The sequence below is a fragment of the Sparus aurata genome, chromosome 11 (assembly GCF_900880675.1).
Source record: "Sparus aurata chromosome 11, fSpaAur1.1, whole genome shotgun sequence".
Classification (NCBI taxonomy): Eukaryota; Metazoa; Chordata; class Actinopteri; order Spariformes; family Sparidae; genus Sparus; species Sparus aurata.
The window spans coordinates 12,466,347-12,483,854 of NC_044197.1; the positions used below are offsets into that span (position 1 = coordinate 12,466,347).

At 40.1% G+C, this 17,508-nt stretch overlaps 1 protein-coding gene across 1 annotated transcript; it reads right to left on the minus strand.

Moving 5' to 3' along the window:
• Window positions 1-4,739: 4,739 nt before the first annotated feature.
• Window positions 4,740-17,145, minus strand: abhd17ab (abhydrolase domain containing 17A, depalmitoylase b). Its single transcript, XM_030433821.1, has 5 exons — window positions 16,347-17,145; window positions 15,002-15,357; window positions 13,023-13,217; window positions 12,160-12,339; window positions 4,740-8,503 (listed from the first exon to the last, which is right to left on the minus strand). The coding sequence occupies exons 2-5, from the start codon at window positions 15,349-15,351 to the stop codon at window positions 8,278-8,280; spliced, it is 951 nt and encodes a 316-aa protein (XP_030289681.1). The 5' UTR covers window positions 15,352-15,357; window positions 16,347-17,145; the 3' UTR covers window positions 4,740-8,277.
• Between the last annotated feature and the right edge of the window lie 363 nt (window positions 17,146-17,508).

Sequence of the window (17,508 nt, forward strand, 5' to 3'; positions counted from 1 at the left end):
ACTTCATTTTAGTGGCCCGCTGTGGGGAAGTTGGACAGAAACTAGTTGGAACTTAAAATGGCATGATCAGCAGAAGATCATCAGTAACCATGATGGAAGTTCCCCGGAAATGTATTAAAGAAATCACAAGCTATTTATCAAACACTTATTGGGAAAAATGGCAGAATCATTTTTATTAAACACTGTCTGGATAATCAGTTTTGCGGTCAGTATTGGGGCAATTTGGCGGCAATTTCAAAAATGTTTCTTGGTAATTACCACCTGCACCTACTGAAATTTGTCTCCAAAGTGATTAAATTAGTTGGACAGATATTTGGGGGCCTCACTAAGAAGAATCTTATTGGCTGGTCCTCTTTTATTTCCAAAAGGATCACAATTAAGTTGTTAAAATGATGGTGAATAAAGGTGTTTAAAACACTTACCTTAATGATAGTCTCATTATCTTATTTAAACACAATTCTGTTTTTTTTTTTTATGTCTATCTGACTACACAAACAGCCTTACGTATTCTTCTTCTGATGCTCTGGGTGGATGCAGGCAGCTCCGCATCCGTCTCTTTACCCTTGTGCTGTGACAGACAACATGCTCGGCCCTGTTCAGATTGACATTATCAATAAAAGGACCAGAGGCGGTTCTGGACAGAGCCCAAGTTATTTTGCTGAGTGGAAGACATTTCTGCTGACGTGAACGCAGCAGTCACGACCTTCCTTTCCTGAAACCGAGTTTGCTGCTTCGCTGGTCAAACCCTTTTTCCAGGAAATTCAAAGACAAAAACACAATTTTGACATTCACAGGAATACATTAAAAGCGTGGAAACAGACGAAAATTACGGGAACATGACTTTTCTTTTACAAGCCGACGACTTTCACTCTCATTCAACATGCGAACTTGATCTCACCCGTGAAATCGGGATGTGTTCAAAATGTACTCCTTGAGAAGCAATCGAAAAGAAAATGACGTTTTTCAGCTGCACACTGTTACCGTGTGTATCGTATATATTCATACACGCCTTAGATGAGTTTGAGGCCATCGTTTTAAGACGTGCAACCAACAGGCACGACAGCAACTAAATACAAGTGCAACGACCAAAGAGCTTTGTCGGCTCCTTTAATACTCAAACTTGACTGAATCAAAATCAAAATCCAATGTCCTTGTTCACCGGCTTCAAACCTTGACAATGGTAAGAATAAGGAGGAAAATATATTTCTATCGAACTGAAATATGACTTTTCTCACTTTTTTGGGGGGGGGCAATTTCCTTGTAAACACTGTCAACTTTCACCTCTTTGGGCCTCTAAAGTCCTTCATGGCTCAGGTCCCCTTCAAGTCCCTGCGATTGAAATAGTAGACTGTGTACATCCAGTTAGTCAGTGTGACAATTCCCCAAAATGTGAACTTATTGTTGCAGAGTGGAATTATTATTATTATGAAGAAGATACGTAAACGTCCACCACAGCTGACATCGTGTGTCATCTCGAAAAGTGATTCAGGAGCAGCTGTCAGATCATTTCACTCGGTACAAACAACATGTTTTCACCAAATAAGAGATTAAAGGTTTGAAAAATATAGAATTTGGGTAAAGGTATAAAAAGTCTTCTTCAAGTTTCCTGTTTGACCTGAGAAACAGTGCGCTTCACTGCAAATGCAAATGCAAGTTCATGCGCGTGAGCTAAGGCGCACATCAATTTCCCCTCACCTCAGGGCAAGAAATAAAAACACACACACAGAAGCCAAAATCAGTTACACACTCCCTGTATTGCTAGAGGGAATTTGCAATTGCATTTGACAAGAGACGGCTCTGTGTGAGAATTTATGTGAATCCGAGACGAAAATAATAAAAACGACACAGAGGACGGGAGAACATTAGAGCCCACCATGGACTACAAAAGAGGCCGCAGAAAAAAAACATCAGTTAGATATACATAATGCACACGGCAGAAGATGCTCAGAGAGAATGGTAATGAGAGAGAAAAGCAAGAAATAAACTCAGCAGGCATGCTGGGTAGCCTTCCTTAAATAAATATGCGTCATGACACAAAAGAAGAAAATATTCCAGACCATGTAATACTCAAAACCAGTGACAGGAAGCTGCAGTTCTATTTGAATGCTGATACATCATCAGAGGCCAGAGTTAATCCTACATATTAACATACATACATTTATACATATACAATATATTCACAGTATAAATATAGAGTATATATATAAACCTAAAACCTTCAAAAAAAATTACTTGGGGCAGCACATCTCTAGAGTAACAGCTAGCTGCTGCTAACTGTAGCTGCCATTAGCGAGTTAGCATCGTTAACCGTGCATCTAGTGGACAGGGAGCTCAGAGCAATAGGGGAGTGTTGGTACATCAGAAGAAATATTTCACCATACACCAGGATACGATTGACACTATTTATTATGAGTTACATTTAAAAAAAAAAAAAAGGAGCAAACTTCGCGTTTTTTCGCATGCAGCTCCGTCTGTTTCGCTCCGCGGGAAGTGCTGGTGTGGAGCTGGACAGGCTCACTTCTGTAGATACAGAACCTCTGCAGCTCAACACACGTAGACATCATAATGTCAGAACTGTTATTTCTTCACATTCTGTTGATAATTTCAGTTAATATTTTTTAACTAGAATTCAGCAAAAATTCTTATCTATTGCCCTTTTAAACAAGCTCTTCTTTATGAGTGCAGGTGCTTAAAAAAAACAGGTGCTCTTTGGATCCAAGGACGTTTCATGAAACCAAAAAAGAGAGAGGTTAAACTGACTCCAAATGACACCAAAATACCAATGCACATTGTTTCCCTGAAATGTTTAAAAGCTTTAGACTCACACAGTCTTCATCAGGGCTTATAAAAGCAAGCGGCAGCTCACAGATAGATCACGGCTGGTGTCGGCTTGTGTCAGCTAGTGTCGGCTGCCTGGCAAAACCAAATCTTCACAGGTGCTGTCAAAACAAGTGGGTGCGCTGCATGCTCGATCATGCGAGGCACATTTAGAACGAGCAAATTCATCACAATCGATAGCACGTGATATTCATAATCATATAGGGAGTTAATTACAGTGAATGAACACATACACAAGTTGAAATATTGATGTATCTGTGAGCTGCTGCTGGCTTTTCTATAACCTGGTGAAGGCTGTGAGTGAAGACGCCGAGGCTCTAAGCCCACAGCCGTGTGCTTTGGTATTTTTTGGGTTATGACTTATTGATCACAAAGCAAAGCACAGTTCTAACCTCTCTCTTTCTGTTTTAATGACACTGCGTTCAAACTGTGTCCTTTTATCAAAGCAAGCATCACAGTCTGTATCTGCAGCCTCTGGTCACAGTCAGTTCCTGGCGGCCTTTTTTTTTCTCCTTCCCAGTCCAAACCCCTTCATACTCGTATAGAGTTAAACAAGAACATAATGAGCATCTGATAATATGCTAAATGCCAAATATTCAGGCCTGTATGTGATTCTCTATCTCTCAAACTGATATACAGGATAGTCAAAATGTTCACCGCGCTACAGCTCTCTGGTTGAGAACATTCAGAGGCAGTTCTTTGATTTCCGAGCCTTGTTTTAAGTCTTACGTTGTCGAGAGCCGGCACATCCAATTCCTTTGATACATGTCAACATAAAAGGGTTTCCGTGCTCGGGGCTGTGTAAAAGTCAGTGCATTTGAGGAGTGTGTGGAAAGCTGCTGGTGGTGTTTGATGCAGTTAGTCAGGCTGCACTAACTTCGCCTGACGCAGGGGGGGATGTGCCGCTGCAGCTGCTTTTAATCCGTAAGAGCATTTGAGTGGGACAACACCAGATTGTTTATGTAGTCCATTGAAAAAGAGCTGGCACAAGTGTGTGTGTGTGTGTGTGTGTGTGTGTGTGTGTGTACGTGTGTGTTCTCGGGGATGAGGGAGGCGCAGCTTACGATCCATCTGTCCCTGTTTCCCCCACATGTCAACATGGAGGCAGACACAGCGAGGGGAGGCTGGGACAGACCTGAGTCCTTGTTCTGGTTTAATTAAAACACATCATTTGAACCTTTTTATTTTCCATGGATGATAACAAGCCCATCCCAACACACAACACACAGACACACAACTCCACAGAGGAGGAAAAACAACAACACACACACACCAGGCAATTAAAGACTCATTTACTCATCAGCCAATTATTCACCCGGGCCTTTCTTGGATCCGTCTCGTGCAGCCCTGTGAGGCCTTTCACTACAGGCAGGTCATTATTCACCGAGTGCCAGGACTGCCGCTAGTGGAAAATCAGCCGCTGAATGAGACACGCGTAACAGATTCGTGCCGAAAAAGGCTCCTCTGCTGCAGATCAGAGCACATCTTGTATTTATATAGCATATAATATAGTTAATCGATCCAACCCACGCATGAATATTTCTCCAGGAATTTGTTTGTCTATGCACTACGCAAAATGTGTTGTGTTGGCCATTGGTGATTTGAACACACCTCTTTTCTTTCACATGCTATAAGTCTTCTAGAAATTATTTCTGGAGAAATGAATGAAAATGATGGAAAACGTGCAATGCTAAGGGCAGTGAGAGAAAGGAGCCCTGGATTCATCCCTTTATCTGGATCCACACCAAAAGTTAACAGGAGCTACTCTGCGCCAAGAAATATCCACCCAAGTTTTGCGGGATTCTGTTGGGTAGTTTTTGTGTGACCAACCAACAGACAAATAGACGCAAGGTGAAAACACAACTATCAACTTTAAAAAGGGGGCAGAGTCGTGTTCAATATCAATTTCAGATTATGTTTTATTAACTTCTTATTCTCTTGAATTCTTGGAGAAAAAAAAAAAAAAAAGACAAAACCCTTTAAAAACTACAAAAAAACAAAAACAGTCAGTATAATAAACAGTGGATAACAACGTGTGATGACAGAAATGATCGCCACAGATGTGTTACACCGGAGAAACAAACATTTGAGTAACAGACAAAACAAAAGATTTTTCAGTTGTCTACTTGGAGCTCGTCTGTCACGGTTCTTTAATCATCCCACACACTTCTTCTCCTCCTGCTCTTGACACAAACTCACGGCTTTGCTGTATTGCTTAGTTATACTCCTCCACAAACAGTACATTTTAACAGCTTGAATAGAAGATAGAAAAAAAAACACCCACAACTTGGTAATTTATGCTTTTCAAACTCTTGTTACTGCATATTTGAAACCAAATATGATATGATGGAACATAATTATTGAACAAATTTACATTTAATCTGTATCCTAGTGTATGAAAGTGGGGGAAAAGATCAGACCAATCACGTAGATAAATAGAAGTTAACAAAAAAACTTAAATATGAACATTTTTTTTTTTTTACCTTTGGTTAAGAAGTGCCAACATAAAAAGCAGGTACAATGGGGTAAAGCGCTGAAAAAAAAAATAATAAAAAGAGTTACACTTTGGTTCATACATCCACAAGAAAACCTGAAAATCCCGACTCCTCTTCGAAAACAAAACAGTCGTAATCTCACCGTTCAACTAGGAGATTTAAAAAAAAAAAAGGTGCAGCACTCAATGTCTCAGGTTCATATAAATCAAATTGGTTAGATAAAACACTTCTGGGGCTCGCTGAGTTTTGCATCTTTAAGACGCTTCAGACTGCATCGCGTGTCTGGTTGTAAAACAGCCCATTGAGTGAGGGGAGAGAAGCGATTTTTGTCACCACTGAGTGCGGTGAATCTGAACTAGGCAGTAAAAAGGAAGGATTACAATTTATCTTCCTGCCAGCTGATGTAATCTTGCATCAGCTCTTTTTTTTGTTGTTGTATACTCATAACAATATTGTGACAAGAAGAACATAGCATTTGCAGCACGATGGGACAATTTAGTATGTACTGGTTAGTGATATTTCCCTACATTATCAGCACAGAAAAGCAAAACGGTAAATTCAAAGAGGGGTGAAAAATGTTTGAGCCTCTTCAGTTAGTACAAAACGTCACATCAGCGGCTAGAAATTGTATGTACCATTATTATACTCAATGCTGTGAAGTAGAACAATAGTGTTGTCAAGACGTTATGCTTAAAATACATAAAAAAACTGAAGTATTGCGCAGGAGGTGTATGCCTAGATGCACAAATGTTATCGGCAGTTCTTAATGGACTGTAAACCAGAGAGGAAGGACAAAAACACACACACACACACACACACACACACACACACACACACACACACACACACACACACACACACACACACACACAGAGAGGATGTTTTCTATCTGTCTTGCAGAATTATAGTGAAATTGTCATCATCATGCTGGAGAATAAATGTGCCGAGTTGTTGTCCACCTTCTAATAGTCTAGTGTCACTCAGAGGAGCTCCTTATTGTTAAAGCTGTAAGACAAAGAACCATAACGCTGCATTACATTGTTGTAAAACAGCTGTTCTTATGCTTATCTGTATAGAGGTGGGAATGATTTTTATTCATCAGGACTCATGGAGTGGAACACATCGATCACTGAAATTATTATAAAATACTTAATTCCAAAGCAAAGTTTGAATTCCGCCTTTTATTTGACAGTTCTGCTCTTCAAGACTGAAGTGCAAATAAGCAAAATGGACGTCGAAAATGTATGCTAAAAAAAAAAAGAAAAAAAAAAGGGGAAACTGCTGAAAGCTGTGACCTCGTGGTGCGAGACATAAAAAAGACGAACAGACAGACCCAACAGACTCTCTGGAGCTGGAGGTATTTTCTATTAGAGGCTCTTGAACGCCCTTCTTTAATCTTAAAACATTCCTTTTTTTTTTTTTTTTATAAAGCTCTTATCCATGTCTGGATTCTATTTCATTTTATTAATTTTCATTATTATTGTTGTATTCTTTTTGTGAAGCACATTGTAAAGAAAAAGCGCTATATAAATAAAGTTTATTATTATCAACAAGCTTGTCTTGGTTCTGTAAAAGAGAGGAACTAAGTCAGATGGTTTACGGTTGTACTTTTCAGTCGAATAAGAAAAAAAAGGTATGTGATTATTTAACTTTTTGGAAATTTTTTTTAACAGATTGGACTCGGGCTAGTTGATTAGAATGCTTACTTTGACAGATATCTCTGCAACAAAATACACAGATGTCCTTGACATGGCGTCTAAACTGTTATTAATTCACATATTGTTGATAATTTTACTTAATTTTTGGATGTTTTAAACTAAAATTCTTGCATATTGTATCTTTATCACAGCTACTCACAATACATGACTAGTTTTACAGATGCGGTGCAGAGAAAGTTGAAGTAATGATGGAAAGAAAATATTAATCCTGTAACGGCTCATGATTTGGTCTGTACCGCAGTTTCAGCATTATAATCTGGTTTGTTGCTTGAAACAAAAAACCTCACATTGGCTGCTTCTGAGGTCTTTGCTTAAAGGATCTGAGGAGATTTAGCTGATGAAACAAAACAGACACAAACAAAGGTGAGACACCAGCCCCGATGACTAAAAGAGGGTTACCTGAGCAAAATATTCAGTACAGCGGAAAAACAAAATGAAACACACGAAAACCCAAATGGGGGGGGGGGTGTATTAGAAACACCTTTCAATATAATGCAGTCCAATGCAACACAACCAATCAAACCATAATAAGAACGTATTCCCTCTAATGAGGATTCACTGTAGGGCTGGATTGCATTTGATTGCATTCAATGTACAGAAGTAAGTTACAAACCTGTTGCTATTATTTTCAACAGGTGATTAGAAATCTAAATATTCCCCAACACGTGTCAGAAGCACTTCAGAGAGAGTCTTTTAAGTGTTTCCCTTTGCTGCACCATCTAATTTGGGGTAACTGAAGAATTTAAAGCTACACACAAACTCTGAGTAAGCTGGAAAATTCAACAAAATGCTCCACATGGACCACAACTTAACTGACCGACATGATTACTTGCTGTTCTGTTAAACCTCCTCATAATTCTTCAATTCATGAGTCTCCTTTCCTGTCCCCATCATCGCACAGTAAAGACATGTATTTGTAGCTAACAAATGGCAGCTGTTCTGTTAAAGTAACCTCTAAAAACAACAACAATGGTCTAAATGCAGTTTGTGAAAAAGTCTTTCTCACTCACGCACTTCTGATGTTTATGAACAGACTTCTTTTCTACATGTTGCATCAATCAACGGTCCTGTGAAGGCATACCGCGTCCTCGAAGACGGAGCACCATAGTGTGTGAAGCCTAACACCGTCTGGAAGCCGCGGTGAGCTGAGGGACGGTTAGGGAACTCTTGGACCAGGAAAAATGGTAATGATGATGTCCGATCATGATGGTCTTGGTGGTGATAGGTTAGGCGTGCTGTGCAGCCAACTCCTGTCCTATGAAGCGGCGTAGGCGCTCCAGATATTGGCTGTACAGTTCAATGTCGTTGTGTCCCGCTCCCTCCACCCACAGAGGCTCCACAGCCTTGGGGCAGCGCTCGAAAAGAGCCAGGCCGTGGGAGAAGTCGATCACTTCGTCTTCCGTCCCGTGGATGATGAGCACCGGGGACGGAATTTTAGATACTTTCTCAATGCTTAAAAAAGGAGAAAAGAACACAAATCAGATTTTAAAAACATTTATCATTTACTTCACCTAAAAGTAGACTGTAGAGCTCAGGTTAATAGTGACGTAAAGTGGGCTCTGTGGATCGGGCCTTAAAACGGAACATCAATCAGTAATCTTAAAAATATTTAAATATATCAGTGAAGCTTTATTTTTGTGTGGGCTATGATAGTAAATTCCAAGTGCACCAAACTGACGTGAAATTACTAATGGCGACGAAGGCTAACTGCTAACTGACCTGTGATTCAGTCAAAAAACTGCACTTGAACACAACACAAATACTACAGCTGAGGTCCCATTAGCTCACACATTCTGCAACCGTGTGAGAGGAAATACCTCTCTGTACCAGCAGGTGGCAGTAGTCTGTAATTGTAATTCACGAAGGGAAACCCGCAAAACTCATGACTGCGGACACACAAACCATTGCCATGATGAAGGAATGTTTCCTCCTCTCCCTAATACAGCCACTTCTAAATCAAGAATGCGTCTGAAAGGCATTCAATAAATAGAAACCTCACTAAATGGGTGAAATTACGGAAACTACAGCGACAGGATGAGGGGCCTTGCTTTTTCCTCCCTGCGCACTGATTAGCTCAGCTGAACAGCCAATCAAGGTGATATTTCTCATGACAATCTCAGCCGCATATCCGACATGCTCTTTAGAACAAAAAGCTGACAAGGGCTGACCAGTGCCAATACTGAGGGAACAATGCAAAAACTAGGGCAACAAGCACTTACTAGTGGCCCTGACATTCTGTCAGCCTGGTGTGTCGGGACCATAACGGGCTATAAAACACATTTACTGCTTTGAAACTAGAATAATATTATACTGTCATAATTCTTGTAAATTAAAAAGCCAGAACATGTTCAGATTCGCTGACAGGGACATTGGTTTTATCTCTGCAGTGCAGATTTGATGCTTGTGGACAGCACAGAATACAAATATACTTTCAGTGAAAAAAGAAAACATCAGTAATAATCTCAGGAGAAATGCTCGAAGAATATTGACAAGTTTGACTCTCCTTGTAGTGGAAGTACTCTAACTTATCTCTTTTAATTGCTGGTTTACATCCCTTTGCCAAAAGGACAAGAGACAACATAGCTCCAAAATTATAGGCAAAACACAAGATCTCCAGCACAGCTTCCTACATATCAGATAATCAACCACACTACACATGGCCTCTATGACTATTTTAAGATACTTTCACGAGGGAGGCATTTTGGATCATCTGTTTGTAAAAACAAAAGGAGGCTTTATTTCAGAAGCCGTTGGACTTGTGAACAGTCACAGTACAAATGATCTTTGTCATTATCAACACCATCTTGTTGCAGCTGCTTAGATTCACCCTGATGCAGGTTCAAAATACTGCACTCAGGGATTATGTATATATATATATATCAAGGGCTGTTTCGATGTTCTGTAATTTGTGTTGCACAAGACATTTACAAACCTTAATTTCATTATGCAACCCTGTGTTGTGTAAATTACCTTGTACCTTGTAAAAGGATTGGCCAGTTTACTTTGACCACTAATAAATAAGCCTGCGCTTTCAACCTCGTCCTAATCCTTGTTTATGTCTTCTAACAAATGTTGTCACGTAGGTGTTTAATTGAACCGTCAATGAGTGCTTCTGTTTTAAAGCTTGCTTGCCTTGAATTGCCCCTTGAGGGATGAATAAAGTATTCTGAATTGATGGAATATGTAATTGGTTCATACATTTTATCGACATAAATGAATATATTTATCACCAAACACAATATAAAATGTATACCTACCTGAAAAATGTACAATTGTTTAATCTTTTAAGTATAATCAAGTCTTCTCGTGGAACATATCAGAGGAAACAGGAGAGACAGCTACAGACAGACAGACACACACAGAGAAAGGAGGGCTGCCAGCTGCCTACTCTGAATGTGAACAACAGGCGAACACTGGAGGCTTTCTCAGCTCACTACACACACAGTGAGGCATTCCCTGGTTTTCTACAACCTCTGCGCCTCACCCACTTGTACCATCTGGGACTAGACTCTGTGTTAAGGCTTGCGTTAGCTGCTATTGACCTTCATCAGACACAGTCACTAAAACTAAACTGGCAACAAGAACAGAAGGGATAAAGTCTCGCTAATGATAGCATTACTCTGCGTTGTGTCTGTCCAGGAGGAGGGAATTGTTTGCTGGCCAAGGTTTAAAAATAAAATAAACACAGTACCAACACACCACAGCCTCCACCCACGTTACAATCGCACACAAACGTGGGGCACCAAATCTCTTTGTAGTAGGAGGTAGAATATCTGACATGTACTTTATCACAACCAGCCACCTGCTGTCTGCAGTATTACAACTTCAAGTTAAAAGGATCAAATCAGTTTAATTATAACTGCTTAACATGATTCTTTCCCTGCTATTTAAAAAGTGTGGAATGAATAAGCACTCAGAGTGTGTGCTGCAGATCTAAATTAACAGTCATGGGCAATTGGGGAGAAAACATGTGGGATAAGACTTCCTCACTTGTAAACAGGAGGCGGTAAGTCATACACTGTTGTGTGTAACATTAACTTCTGCAACTTCACTTTTAGACATTTGACATGCTGTAGAGGACTAATTAAACAGTAGGTATATTTTGGCAAAGGTAAATATTCCACACAGGTTTTGCTTGGACAATGGTAGTTTACCAGGTAATTGAAGGATAAGTTTGTACAAAAATGGCACTATTTACACAATTTTAAAATCAGTATCTTCATCGAAGCTGCGAAGCTAAAAGCGTGTGCACCCCATCATCAGTGCATGAGATCAACTGCACGATGAGGGCATAAAAAACATCTGGCCTATGAACTGATGTACAAGCGCTGGATAAAAGTAATATATGTTATGTGCCACATCTTATCATTGATCAATTTTGAAATGAAAGGGTTTCTGTGTTGTTTAACTTATGGATCTATTCAGCAGTATTAGACAGACGTTTGGTAAATATGTCATGATGTGTTGAGAGGGTGGCTATTACATCTGACGTTATCATGTGTGAATGATGCAAAATGCTGCATCATCAATGCTTTACATCAGATTATCACGTATGAAAAGATGTAGTATGAGAAGTCTCCCCCAAGATAACAGACCTCTGTGTCAGAATTCATCTTTAAAATGCTACAGTATTTGGATACCCTACTCACATTTATGAAAATAAAGTATAAATAATATCCATACAATAATCAAGAAAAGGCACTTAGAAAAATCACGGCACTAAAATGTAACCTGAAAGGACAGAGGCTAGTCTCTCAGCGCAGATGTTTGTCTTGGACAAGAAACGCTCTCACAAGTGCAAGTGGCAATTACTCCCTTCTGTTGGCAGATCTGTCATTATGTGGAAATGCCAACTGGCAGCAAAACATTCTGAATATGTGTATCATGTTTACATGAACACCCTATTAAGGACTTCATTGATGTAAAAAGTTTTATTTGACAAAAGACAGCCATACATAAATATGTGCCAACTTAAATATACCATGCACTAAGACACACATATTAATTTAATATAACTTTAATTTGTATTTAAACAATCAAATGTTGGAAGATGTAATATCTGAGACTGGTTAAAAAGGGTACAAATAGACTGAGAAAGAGAGACTTACTTGGGGAAAGCGTCGAAGCAGTATGTTTTCTTTGTGTCTGGAAAGGCCACTCTCATGCCAGATGTTAGAGGTGAGTGAAGAACCACGGCGGCACACTCATACCGTGACGCCAGGTCTACGGTGGGTACTGTGCCAATGCTTTGTCCGTACAGGATTATATTCTCTGGGCTAATGCCATACCTGTTAAAGATTAAAAGGTACAAGAGACACTTTAGCACAGGCTAATGGAAGTTAAAAAAAAAAAAAATAGTCTACTTTTTAATCATAGACAGTTTAAGCTGTAATAAAAGAAAAAAAGGATAAACAAACGTATGCAGATCAAAAGATAGGGTATTAAGAACATCCATTTGAAAACTTTATATAATATTTTTAATAAATATCCTTAAAATGTGACAGCTCTATCCAAAAGTAGACCCTTAGACAATGCTCGGTGGTGTCATGTCATCCCAGGGCTACAGCCGCATTAAGGCAGCTCCGCTTTCACTAATGAGACACTTTATCACACCACAACGTCCTTGAGAGACATCTCCCCCCCAGCCTTCCATCTCTTCATCCATTCATCTCACCCTATTTTTATTCCCATGGCACCTGTCTACACTCTGCTATCTTCATTCCATCTCTGTCCTCATCACAACCTCTGGCACTTTTTCCTCAGAGCTTTTTCTTTACTTGACCCTCTTCTACCCATCTTAATTTATCACCCTTTGCAGCTTTTCCTGGTTCTATGCTTGGCAGTAGTAGGTATGTGAATTAATCCAGATTCTTGCTCCTAATCTAAACTAACTTGGTCTCAGCAGACAAAGACACTGTGAAATAAATCATCCCTTGAAGGACACATATGGGCCAATTATGTCAAAACGCACCGTGTGCGCAGGGCGTGCCAGGCAGCATCTATGTCTGCGTAGAGGTTCTTCTCAGTGGGCTTGCCAGTGCTGACGCCGTAGCCTGAGTAGTCGTAGGAGAAGATGTTGCAGTTGATGCGAGTGCCAAGACCGATATAGAAACTGCTCATCTGGCCAAGATCGACGGCGTTACCGTGAGAGAAAAGCACTGTAAATCTGAAAGGATGCACGTCAAAAGACAAGTTAGTAGATGGTGTAATAGTTTACAAATTCAAAAGGTTTCTATACCTGAAAAGTAGTAATTCATACCTTGCATGTTATTATTGCTGCATTAATTCTACTTAAGATTTTTTATCTGGTTATTTATTTGGCTTTTAAATGTCTGTAAAGCACTCTGTATCTTGTTTTTGAAAAGTGATATATGAATAAAGTTTAATAAAAGTTGTTACATATGAAAATCTCCTTATCACAACTGTCATCATTTCAACTCGTAGCTCAATATAACAAGATGCACATATTAGTGGTCCATTTTGACAGGATCTAGGATGACTAAAAAACTGCTCTAGTAAATGGACCAAAGGAACATTTAGAGCATTAGTGACACTTGATCAGAGCTGTGTTTTTTACCAAGGCTGTAAAAACACAGCTCTGCCATCAGATCATGAAACCCTTTCTGCAAACATACAGTATGAACATGATTACAAATGTGTTGGACTGTTTCTTTTCCAGCACTGTGTGCAGTTTGTTAGTTATAAGTAAAAAAGAGAAAATTAACTTGCAGTTTAAAATTTTGGTATTGTGACTGCCTTACTGTGTGTCTTGGTTCATTTGAAGCAGAAACAGTCACATGAGGGTCTAACATTAAAACAAAAACAAACAGTACAGTTTAACACATCTTCCCTGTCCACGAGTCCGACCTGGTAACTCTACACTGAATAAAACCATAAGCAACCTGCTGTTAAGACAAACATTGGACTCCATGCCAGTACATCTTTGTGTAAAAGCGCTGTGTGTTGGGAAGATTGGTTTACTATGATTGACTCCCACCAGATGACTCTTACTTCTAGACATTTTGCACAACCCGAGAAGCAGAGTATCCACTATAAAAGCGTGGTATTCTAGCCCTTGCTTTTTATTCATGAATGCATGTTGTGTTCTCTGGAGAAATTGGATACTTGCTCTACACACTGACTGTTTTGAGATCCTCCCTCAGCAGTTTTGTTTATGAACCCGTACGGCCCGTGGCTTTGCTCTCGGCCTCTCTGCTCCGAATGCGGCATAACAATGACAGTGCCATATCACGTCTAGTTTGGTTTCATTCTGGTGTAATACTAGACATTAATGCAAAACACACAGACTGTAACACAAGCCTGTCCATGTCTTTTTAATTGATTCAGTGAATTAATCAGCAGGAGCACAGTGCAGCAAGATGAGCATAAAACCACACAGAAAACTGAACTTTTACATCTCAGCACATAAAATAAAACTTTTGCTGATGTTAAATGATGCAACGACACAGACCTACAGGAGGGGACAGCCAGACAACTGGTAATATATTGTCTCTGGCTCTCTGTGAACTGATATCTTATCAGTGAGTGGAAGACTTGTTTTACATGATGATCATTATCGAGAACCAGAATTAATGTGAACAGGTGACGCTAAACACTCAAGTTCCTACTAACTGGAGGGACAAAACAGAACGGAAAAATGTGAATGAAAGGAAAAAGAAACTGTTAAAGTAAATGGGAGGGATCCATGGAAAAGCAGGAAGAGAAAATCCTGAGTTGGCTGAGTCAACAGGAAGACAAGTGAAGGAAGTAGACCTGGATGAAGTAAAGACTGACAAGAAAGGAAAGAGTGGAAACACTTCGGAGGAAGTGTGACACACAATGAATAAGAAAGGTCAAACAAGCTATAGACAATAAACTAAATGTAATAAGTCAGTTACTGGTTGGCTCCACACTGACTCAGAAGGTAAGTAAATCTTTCAAACCACCCACCTTGCGTTAGGAACACAGCGAATGTACATGCAGCCGACTCTGTTCCCTCTACTGGATCGAGTGAGGAACACCTCTGTTGTGTCCAGCTCTCTCTGCGTGTACTGAAACTCTGCTCGCTCCGTCAGGTGGAGCTTCCATCTTCCCTCCACAGCCCCGGCGACTGAGGCACCGCTCCGGGCCCGCAGGCTGGATGTCCCCGTCGCTGCCTGTGCAGCAGGGCCTGCATCTGGGTCTGGAAGAAAGGCGTACGTGGGCTCAGGGGGCAGGAAGGCGAGCTTGGCTGCGATGCGGCTGGGGCAGGGCGGGCAGCAGAACAGGCAGCAGAGCTCGCTGAGAGAGAGGCCATTCATCCTTCACTGTGCAGGAGGACGACAAGAGGATCACTGTGCCATTGAATCACACATCAGCCAATTGTTGACACAATGAGATACTTATCACAATGTAATGTACAAAGGCATGCAGTCAAAGTGTGGCAGCAATGATGGTGGAACTGTTTCTACAACAGCTAGTTTGCAGCTTTTAACGATTATATACAGTTAGATATATAGAATTTAAGGTTTACTGTGCAGAATATTCCCTAAAAACAATGTAAAAACACGCACTTATGTCCCACCATAAACGTGTGGAGGTGTCTATATTTGCAGAGAACCTGCTTTTTAACTGTATTTTCCCATTTCCTTATCATTTCCATGTTTTGGGGAAGTTTCTGTGCGGAAGTGATTCTGGAGAAAGATATCTGATCACTGAGACTCATTCCCAGGTTGTCAAACATCCATGCTTTTGGCTTGATGTCTTGTATTTGATGATTTGACTCAAATATCAACTACTTTTCTTTAGAGCCACTAGCTGCACCTTTAAATCAGACACATCCTGTAAAGTATACATTTAACACATTAATCAATTTGTTATAAATACATATGTAAGATACTAGTGAAAAATGTGGCACAACATCATGGAGTCATCTTCAAATTGCTAAAAGGATGTTGTGAGAACATTAAACGAAGAGAAGAAGCAAACATCTACAATTGAGGGGCTGGAACCAATTAATATTGAGCATTTTTGGTTTGAAAAATGACTCAAATTAGCAATAAATAATCAGAACATTTGCTGATTAATATGTGTCTATTAACTGATCAATCAATAGCTTCAGCTTCGACAATGAACACTCTTTAGATGTTGGTTGAACTACACAAGCTTCCCTTGAGGTCCTGGTAAACCATAATGATTATAATTCATTACTTGAACATCTTTAGAGCTAATTATTAACAGACAAGCCAGTTATTTAAAAATAATTATTGCATTGGGCCTCACACAAACCACAAACATGCAAGATCAGTAGACCTACCTGTTGATCTGAGGAGCTTTGTCTCCACGTTAAAGTGAAAAAGAGGCTTTGCTACTAAGAGACTAGAGACTAAAATAAAACAGAAGACTTCCTCCACTTGAGCCCAGATCAAACACAGGATACTGTTTGTGAAGTGCCTTGTCAGCAGAAGAAGGAAAAAGTAGTGGAGCCTGCCGGCTGACAGGGAAGTGTTATTTACGGTGTATCTGCTGGGTTTTCCGTGTGCTAACTGAAGTCCAAATCACATCCATTTTGTCCACTTGTTGATAGTTCAAACTTGACTTCAGATACAAACTGCTGTTTCCTTAAATTTTCCCTGAATATTTTCGGAAAACTACAACTTGTCGTTTTCTACTTGTGTTGTCTGAAGGTTTTTCCACTGCAGCCTTGACCTCAAAGAGAACGAAACAAACTCTAAAACACCCTTCAAACACAATTTAACACTCACTGTGCGGCTCCCTCCTGCAAGAGTCCGCGTTAAATCACGAATACCGGTCACGACAAGTCATATTTGCCCGGAGAGAGAAGGTATTTGTCTGCGCGTACCAGCTAACGCTACGATGGCTTAAGCTAGCAAGAAGGCATAAACACGGATACTAAGTAAAAAAAACAACATCCGACGTCAAACTCCGTCGATGCACAGTTTCCGACGCGTGTCTTCGTCTCCGTGAAGCCGCTGCGGGCCGTGCTGCCGTGTCCTAGGACTTTGTGGATGTCGTCTGGTCATTTAAATCCATGTCTCTGTGCGGTGTTTTCCTACTTCTCCGCTGCTTCACCGCATCCGGAAGCGACAGCTGACCGGATGTGACGTCACCAGTTTCCATTGGACAATTAAGGGAAACTTGTTATCAGTGTTGTAAAAGATGACATGCTTGAACTTCATTGTTAGTTTGCACCTATGAAGTAAAAATTAGGTAAATGGTACAGTATCTCCTGAGTTGCTCCTGTATCATCACAGTTACTGAATATGAGTGACTAAAAGTTTGATAATACTGAATTGTTGTGAGTCCATTACAACTTAATTCTTATTTATTTCTTAGCAACAAAGAAAAAGATCTGTCATCATGTTTGTGTGTGGAGGCACTTGTGATAAATTGCATCCAACACGCACTGGCCTTCGGCTGCTGTGATGCACAAATGTCCCTGTTTCCCGGATTAATGA